This window comes from Doryrhamphus excisus, chromosome 23 (assembly GCF_030265055.1).
Source record: "Doryrhamphus excisus isolate RoL2022-K1 chromosome 23, RoL_Dexc_1.0, whole genome shotgun sequence".
Classification (NCBI taxonomy): domain Eukaryota; kingdom Metazoa; phylum Chordata; class Actinopteri; order Syngnathiformes; family Syngnathidae; genus Doryrhamphus; species Doryrhamphus excisus.
Genome location: NC_080488.1, coordinates 3,193,092 through 3,202,371, shown reverse-complemented (window position 1 = coordinate 3,202,371; position 9,280 = coordinate 3,193,092). Strand labels below are relative to the sequence as shown.

General features: G+C 37.2%; 1 protein-coding gene across 7 annotated transcripts in view; it reads right to left on the bottom strand.

The window, feature by feature from the left end:
* Nucleotides 1–298: 298 nt before the first annotated feature.
* LOC131110288 (ras-GEF domain-containing family member 1C-like) overlaps nucleotides 299–9,280 on the bottom strand; it is a 66,949-nt gene continuing 57,967 nt past the window's right edge. For all 7 annotated transcript variants that reach the window (XM_058063249.1, XM_058063247.1, XM_058063246.1 and 4 more), the window contains 10 exons: nucleotides 8,150–8,371; nucleotides 6,534–6,608; nucleotides 4,952–5,053; nucleotides 3,602–3,704; nucleotides 3,447–3,526; nucleotides 3,287–3,382; nucleotides 3,122–3,217; nucleotides 2,901–3,024; nucleotides 1,746–1,818; nucleotides 299–1,667 (listed from right to left, as the gene is read on the bottom strand). In XM_058063249.1, the coding sequence (XP_057919232.1) occupies nucleotides 1,643–1,667; nucleotides 1,746–1,818; nucleotides 2,901–3,024; nucleotides 3,122–3,217; nucleotides 3,287–3,382; nucleotides 3,447–3,526; nucleotides 3,602–3,704; nucleotides 4,952–5,053; nucleotides 6,534–6,608; nucleotides 8,150–8,371 (996 nt within the window). In that variant the 3' untranslated portion in view covers nucleotides 299–1,642. The remainder of the gene's footprint in view (nucleotides 1,668–1,745; nucleotides 1,819–2,900; nucleotides 3,025–3,121; nucleotides 3,218–3,286; nucleotides 3,383–3,446; nucleotides 3,527–3,601; nucleotides 3,705–4,951; nucleotides 5,054–6,533; nucleotides 6,609–8,149; nucleotides 8,372–9,280) is intronic.

Here is a 9,280-nt window from a genome sequence, read left to right as displayed (position 1 = left end):
GGGACACTATGGGCCTGCTCCAAACTTTATCGGGACCTGAGGCTGTCTTGCTAGGTGCTAGCATGTTAGCCGTTAGCATGTTAGCATTTAAGCTAATTTACTAATGTCGAAAGGGAAATAGACACATGGCATGATGTGGGGACACTATGGGACTGCATCAACCTTTTCAGTACTTGAGGTTGTCTTGCTAGGTGCTAGCACGGTAGCCGTTGGCACACCGGGCCCGAGGTTCACAGCACAGGTGGCAAGCCCATCAAAATTTCTGCGGGAATTTTCCAGTTAGAAATTAAGCATGGTGTGAATAAAGACAAAACAACTAAGCATGGCTTACTTTTATTAAAGGTTTTTAGGAACACATATTTTGCAATGATGCTGGGATCATAAAGGTTTCATTTTGAACACGGAGCGCACCCGATTCTTAAAATAGCATTATTGAGATGAATCAAATGGATGTTTTGTAGGCGATTGTCATCGGATAACGTGAAGAAAATACGGTCATGGCGTGTCGGATGTTATATCTGTGGCTTCCCGCTTTATTCATTATTTGTTACAGGGAAAGATAATGGATGAATAGGAGAAGGTGCTTCTTCGGAGAAAAAATACTGACATCAAGCTATTATAATGATAAATGCTTCTAATTACATCAGTTTTGCACACTTTTCCAAATACGTCACCCTCAAAGAACCCCGAAAGCATGAAAAAAAAACTATCACCTCACAATAAAATGGACCTGACTTATTATGACAACCAATAAATTCATAATATGGCACAATTTCCCATTTCACATCTTGCAAAAATAGCCAATAACAATGTGACCCTTGAAGAAATAACCCTTTATAACATGCTGTATCACTTCATATCCAGTAAAGAAAAAAAAAACACACACACAAAAACAATACATCTGCCAACACAGAAATCTCCATAAATATAATAAAAACTGAACATCAGTCAAAAAAGAGAGAACTTCCTGAGGAGCAGAAAGATGACAAGATGGAGGAAGGGGTGAATGTACACATTTGGGATACCTGGTTGCTAAATAAAAGTGTACTCTTTCATTCATGGCACGATATACATCTTAAAAGGAGTAAACACTTTTTGCAACAGCTCATATTCCCTAAATCCTGTAAAATAAAATACAATAAATAATAATAATAATAAAAACAACAGATAGCACATACAGTAATTCCTTCAGTAGAACTATAATAAAAGTAAACAGCTAATAACGGGCTAGCCAGCGCCCTTCGCATCATGACAATGTAAAGAAAGGTCAAAAAGAAATCGAGAGAGCGAAGAAGCAAATAAAAAAAAATAAAAATATATATTATGAAGTGGTTTTCCCTGTAACTGGAACTCTCCATGGTAGTAAACATGTCTTCATAGAGTAAACGCATATCCTTATCATGGAATTATGATGTCATAATTTGTTCAGTAGCTTCATTATTTTTTTCACATCACGCCCCCCAGCCCCCCCATTCCCACCCCCCCACTCATCCTTCTCGATGAATCCTGTTCATCATTTTTTTTTCTTCATAGAAAAACACCTAAGTACCAGCTCGGTTCCTTCACAGTTCGTTTATAGTGCAATGTGAGAACGTGCGCTCCCTTCGCTGGCCGCAGGGAAAAGCAGCGCCGTCTCTGCGTCTCATGTCTTTCCCAGAATGTTGGACCTGACGAATAAAAGAAGATGAAGATGCCCGCTCAGGGAATCGTGCTCTCGTGCTTGTTAGTTTGTATGTTGAACTCACCTGAGTGCTTTCCACCTGTCCTTCTCGACCTGGTTCTCTGGACTCTCGCTCTCGTAGGATGCAAGGTAGAGTCCTAGGAAAGGAGAAGGAAGGAAGGACTTCATCGATTGAGATCCGATACAAGACTTCTATTTTGTAGTTTGTTTCTTGTTTAATATCTGGTTCTATGGTTATCATCACAATTTTCTTCATTGCCATTACTGATATTTTTTGTGATGAAATGACAAAAAGTAAAAAATTGCAACTCAGTGTATTGCACATGGGAGGCACGGTGGTCCAGTGGTTAGCGCCTCACAGCTAGGAGACCAAGGTTCAATTCCCCCCTCGGTCATCTCTGTGTGGAGTTTGCATGTTCTCCCCGTGCATGCGTGGGTTTTCTCCGGGTACTCCGGTTTCCTCCCACATTCCAAAAACATGCTAGGTTAATTAGCGACTCCAAATTGTCCATAGGTATGAATGTGAGTGTGAATGGTTGTTTGTCTATGCGTATGTGCCCTGTGATTGGCTGGCCACCAGTCCAGAGTGTACCCCGCCTTTTGCACAAAGACAGCTGGGATAGGCTCCAGCACCCCCTGCGATCCTTGTGAGGATAAGCGGTAGAAAATGAATGAATGAATGAGTTCTCCTCCTATTTTGTGTGGAAGTGGTAACTTTTTGGCTTCTTATTTTGTCTTTCCCCACCCTCGGCCATCTTTGTGTGGAGTTTACATGTTCTCCCCGTGCATGCGTGGGTTTTCTCCGAGTACTCCGGTTTCCTCCCACATTCCAAAAACATGCTAGGTTAATTAGCGACTCCAAATTGTCCATAGGTATGAATGTGAGTGTGAATGGTTGTTTGTCTATATGTGCCCTGTGATTGGCTGGCCACCAGTCCAGGGTGTACCCCGCCTCTTGCCCGAAGACAGCTGGGATAGGCTCCAGCACCCCCCTCATGAGGATAAGCGGTAGAAAATGAATGAATGAATGAGTTCTCCTCCTATTTTGTGTGGAAGTGGTAACTTTTTGGCTTCTTATTTTGTCTTTCCCCACCCTCAGCCATCTCTGTGTGGAGTTTCCATGTTCTCCCTGTGCATGCGTGGGTTTTCTCCGAGTATTCCGTTTTTTTCGCACATTCCAAAAACATGCTAGGTTAATTGGCGACTAGCAGGGACTAACCATCCTCACTGAAGATGGGGGCAGTGTGGAGGTAGTGTAGGATGGCCTGATCCTTCTCAAAGGGACACTCCATCTGCTTCCAGGTGATGAATTCCCCAACCTGCCTTCCCAGTTCCACAAATTTCTTAAAAAAGGAAAGAAAATTATTATTATTATTATTATTATTGATACGTAGAATGAGCATTTTTCACTGATGCCGACACTAAACGGTTGCGTCTCACCTCAAAGTTGACGTGGCCGTTGGGCAAGCGATTGGCGCATCCTTCGTTCAGGAAGTAAATGTCTTTAATGAGGAGGCTGAAGAAGGGAATCACAATCTGAGGACGGGAAAAAAAGATGAGAATCATAGAATCGTAGATCATAGAATCGCAGCGACGCATCACTACCTTTTCTCTGTTGCTGTTGGCCGTCTGAGAGCGATGAGCGGCGCCCCTCAGGGCGGTTCTGTAGTTGTAGAAGTTTCCTGTCGGATCCATTTGATGCTGTCAAAAAAAAAAAAATGTTATGATGTTGTACATAATCGGGGGGGGGGTATGCGACCGTTACCTCCAAAATAAAGAACTTGGCCGTCTTGGCTTTGCCCCAAGTTTTCTTCAGTCTGGACACTGGACTCATGTTCATTCCAGCTGAAAGGGGGGGTTGGTATGATTTGAATTATCCAAGCAATTGAATCATCGAGCATACGGTTAGCGTGGACTCACAGATGATCGCCATGAGTGAGTTGAAGTTTCCGATGTTGAAACACTCTCTCGCCACATCGATAAAGAACTCGATGACCAGGGCTCTCTGCTTCTTCTTCGCAGGCTGCAACGACAGCGAGGGACGTCATCGCACATGATGATATCATACGAGGCGATATCTGTTCTGAATTGTATAAAGGACTCAGTGGTTAAAGTGATGGGCATGCATTTATATATTCCACCACCAGGGGGCGATGGAGCTTTGTGATAGTTTTATTGGTGTAATAGCAGCAAACCTCTAATGAAAGACATTCATTCATTCATTTTCTACCGCTTATCCTCACAAGGGTCACAGGGGGTGCTGGAGCCTATCCCAGCTGTCTTCAGGCAAAAGGCGGGATATACCCTGGACTGGTGGCCAGCCAATCACAGGGCACATTTAGACAAACAACCATTCACACTCACATTCATACCTATGGACAATTTGGAGTCGCTAATTAACCTAGCATGTTTTTGGAATGTGGGAGGAAACCGGAGTACCCGGAGAAAACCCACGCATGCACGGGGAGAACATGCAAACTCCACACAGAGAGTGTGGCCGAGGGTGGGGACAAAAATAGAAGTCAAAATAAGAAGTCAAAAATTTACCACTTCCACACAAAATAGGAGGAGAACTCATTCATTCATTTTCTACCGCTTATCCTCATGAGGGGGGGGTGCTGGAGCCTTTCCCAGCCAATCACAGGGCACATATAGACAAACATCCATTCACACTCACATTCATACCTATGGACAATTTGGAGTCGCTAATTAGCCTAGCATGTTTTTTGGAATGTGGGAAAAAACCCACCCCGGAGAAAACCCACACATGCACGGGGAGAACATGCAAACTCCACACAAAGATGGCAGAGGGTGGGGAAAGACAAAATAAGAAGCCAAAAAGTTACCACTTCCACACATAATAGGAGGAGAACTCATTTATTCATTCATTCATTTTCTACCACTAATCCTCACAAGGGTCGCGGGGCGTGCTGGAGCCTATCCCAGCTGTCTTCGTGCGAGAGGCGGGGTACACCCTGGACTGGTGGCCAGCCAATCACAGGGCACATATAGACAAACAACCATTCACACTCACATTCATACCTATGGACAATTTGGAGTCGCTAATTAACCTAGCATGTTTTTGGAATGTGGGAGGAAACCCATGCCGAGGGTGGGATTGAACTCGGGTCTCCTAGCTATGAGGTCTGTGTGCTAACCACTCCACCACCGTGCAGCCATATAGGAAAATATTCAACAAATATTTTCTTGTATAATGAAATAAGTGTCAAGATGGAGACGATTAGCAGCGAACCGACTTCCATGACTCACCATGCAGATCTCCGTGGCAACCAGGTAACACAGTCTGTTGAACCATCTGACATATGCCTCCAGGTTGGAGGTTTTCTTCTTCTGCTCGCTGAAGCACGGTTGCTGATGATGCACAAACACAAACACCAATCAAATCCAATTCGAGTCGTGCTTCCATTGGGAATTCCTCTAATGCTAATTAGCTTCCTGTCTACAGGATGACCCCCCTGCGCGAGTGTAAATGACAAAAGACAGCGGCAGGCTGAGAGTAGAAATGAGACGATCGATAGCGTGAGGATAAACATTCAGGGCTACCGGGACTGAAAGTGAAAGAAAAACACAGTGAATGAGTGACAGCCGAGAGTGAAAGGATTCGTTTGATTCGTTTGATTCGGATTGGTGATATCGCAGATGAATGACACTTTGCTGGTTGTGACCTTCATAGCATTGCCTGTGTGTCCATTTTTAGGAAAAAATTGCTTGCTACCTCCTGAATATGTATTTTGTTATTAAAATACATATTAGCAGTTTTAATACAAAGGGAACTATTATACTTTTATAACGTTTTAACCTATAAATGTCATTAGAATGTTATATTCTTGTGTTAAACCAATTTTCAGATAATGAGATTTGCACATTTGGAAGTGAGCAATGAAAGAAATGTGGATTGGCTCGGAATGCTAGCTTCCTGTGATGTCACAGTGAGCCAGAGTTCCTAATATGGTCATGCCATATGTGAAATAAATTAAAAACAAATTCAAGGTAATAAAGCAGGAATAGGTGCTGATTCTGGAAGCTCTAGAAAGCTCTCAGTGGTTCGCTGCACTATAGTCCACAACTCCGTAGAAAAGCATCGAAAATTAGATTAGATTAAACTTTATTGTTATTGCTTATGTCACTATTACAGTGCGACAAAACGCAGTTAGCATCCAACCAGAAGTGCTAATTTATAAATACCATATAAGTAAATAAATGAAGAAATAAAATAGAGCTTTAAAATGACATATGATATGATATATGTACAAACTATAACAGGCTATGACTATGATAGTGTGGATGATATACAGGGATATAAATATAAATATATATGAATGTGACAAGATATAATAGAGCATAATAGGAAATGATAATAAATTATTTAAATTATTTGTACAAATTACTGTTTACACTGTTCATGTTTGATGTCATCTATTTATTCTCCACATTATTATTTATAATATAATAATTATAATAATAATAATAATAAATTATATAAGAATAATAATAAATTATTATTATTATATTATATAATATAATAATAATAATAATACTAACAACAACAATAAATTATTATTACTATTATTATATTATTTCAGTAGTTAAGGAAAATGATAATAATACTACATTATTATTATATAATAATAATAATAATAATAATAATAACAACAATAAATTATTATTATTATGATTATTATTATATAATATAATAATCATACTACATTATTATTATGTGCAATTTACTGTTTACGCTGTACATTGTTGTTCATGTTTGATGTCATATATTTATTCTCCACATTATTATTATTATTATTATTACAAACAGCAACAACGTATGGAAACATACCTGGGTCCCATCTAGCGGGTCTTTCTGTACAAAAGCTTGGACAAACTCTTCTGGTCCGATATGACTCAAATGTTCCTGAAAAAAAACACACACACAAATAGTCCCATTAATAATTCTTTCATTTCAGTAATGGAAGTTAATCAATAAGAGGAAGTAACGACTCATTGACGTGACCCGGTGGAATTGCATTTCCTCAAGAGTGGACGCAATATTCATTTATGAGAGCAATATTGGCAGTATTGCACACGAGGAAAGTGACCGCTTGTAACTCATCACATTCGCCTAATGAAACACACACACACACATATATATACGTATGTGTCATAAAGGTTAGGCATGTCGTTACGTTAAGGAAATGAATGCAAGTCAATGAAATGTCCTCTGATGAATATGTGTCCGTTAGAGTGTGACGCTGTCACATCTAATACACTCACTGCAGTTTTAGCCCCGTTGTTTGATGCCGCGGGCCGCGTGAGTGACAAGCGGGGTGATGTCATCTCTTAGACAAGACTACACACACACACACACACACATAGATGCTGACTCAGGGACTAATGCAAACACATAAAACACACCATGCCATGTCCAACGTCTCATTGCATTTGTTTCCTTCGTCCGCTTATTGGTGATTTTATTTTTTATTTTTTATTTTTTATTTTTTATTTTTTATTTTTTATTTTTTATTTTTTATTTTTTATTTTTTATTTTTTATTTTTTATTTTTTATTTTTTATTTTTTATTTTTTACATCAAATGTCTCATTGTGCAACAATACTTCCCAACATCTCCACTTTCTATCTCCATGCCTGAACATGTGATGTTATCTAGGGATCGACCGATATGGTTTTTTTGGGGTCGATGCCGATACCGATTTTTTTTCCATCACCCTCAGCCGATGCTCGATTTTGCTTGAGCCAATATTTGTGGCCGATACTGCTTTTGATCCCTCGATTTATATGAAAAAATGACCATGATTACAAATATTACAGGTCTCAAGTTTAAGAATAATAATAATAATAATAACAACAATAAATTATTATTACTATTATTATATTATTTCAGTAGTTAAGGAAAATGATAATAATACATTATATAATTATAATATTAATAAAGTATTATTATAATAATAAATTAGTATTATTATATTATTGTATAATATAATAATAATAATAATACTAACAACAATAAATTATTATTACTATTATTATTATTATATTATTTCAGTAGTTAAGGAAAATGATAATAATACATTACTATATAATAATAATCATAATAATAACAACAACAAATTATTATTATTATGATTATTATTATATAATATAATAATCATACTACGTTATTATTATGTGCGATTTACTGTTTACGCTCTATCTATCTATCTATCTATCTATCTATCTATCTATCTATCTATCTATCTATCTATCTATCTATAAATATGATTACAAAAATATCTTTTGAATGTCTTTTGTTTTTTTATCTAATAAATGATAATATACAGTTTTTTTTTTACTGTTTACACTTCGTCTTTTGAAGACTCCAATCATCCACCCACCGTTCCGTTTCCTCATCCATCCTTATCCATCGTTATCGTCTCATTTCCTGACCCCCCCCCCTTACCAGTTCCACGTGAGTAAGCTGCTGTGCCAGAGTGTAAGGGTCGTTGCAAATGGAGAGCATGTCCTTCTGAATGGGCGGAGGCTTGGTTTTGAAGGCCACGAGCTTGTCTGAGATGGAGGAGGCGTTGAGGGAGATCTTCACGATGCTTTCCTCCCCCTGACTCATCAAGGCCAGCCTCTGGCTCAGTTTCTGCAACACCTGGTTTAAGGTCTTCCAGTAGGCCTGCATAGAGAAGAACAATGACAGGAGGAAGTACTAGGTCTTAATTACGGTCAATGAATAATTGAGAAGTACTTTGTAGATCTACACCATAAGGTACACACTCGAAAAAAAAACACTGTTGGCACTGTTTGAGAAAAAACATTTATTTAATTAAAATATTTATAAATCTGTGTACTAAATATTCCTAAATAAACATGAACATGAATATGCATGAAAGGTGTTGTGTTAGAGGCATTTAGACAGAAATATGTTCACTTGTGAAATAAAATAAAATAAAATAAAACGAAACAAAATAAAATATAAGAAAATTAAACTAAACTGAATTAAATATTCAATATTCAGAAATATGTTCACTTATGAAGGAAAATAAAATAAAATAAAACAAAATAAAATTTTAAATAAAATAACATTTGAATAAAATAAAATAAAACAAAACAAAACAAAATACAATAAAATTAAACTAAATTGAATGAAATCAAATCAAATAAAATAAAATTTAAAATAAAATAAAATTTAAAATAAAATAAAATAAAATAAAATAAAATAAAATAAAATAAAATTAAATTCAATTAAATTCAATTAAATTCAATTAAATATAATAAAATTAAACTAAATTGAATAAACTCGGACTCAGATTCAGACTCAGACTAAAATAAAATAAAATAAAATAACATTGAAAAATTAAATAAAAATGAAAATAAAACATAAAAAACATTTTAAAAATAAAAAAAAAAACTTAAACTATATTAGGAAAGCAGGAGGTGAACAAATATAACAGCGACTGATTGTAAATGTACCAGATGGAGGGGTAGGATTTAATAAGCTTTGCTTCTTCCTACTCCTTTTGGACATGTGGAACTGTGAACTGATTATGTGATGCATTCAATTGTCATCTGATGCATGTTCAAA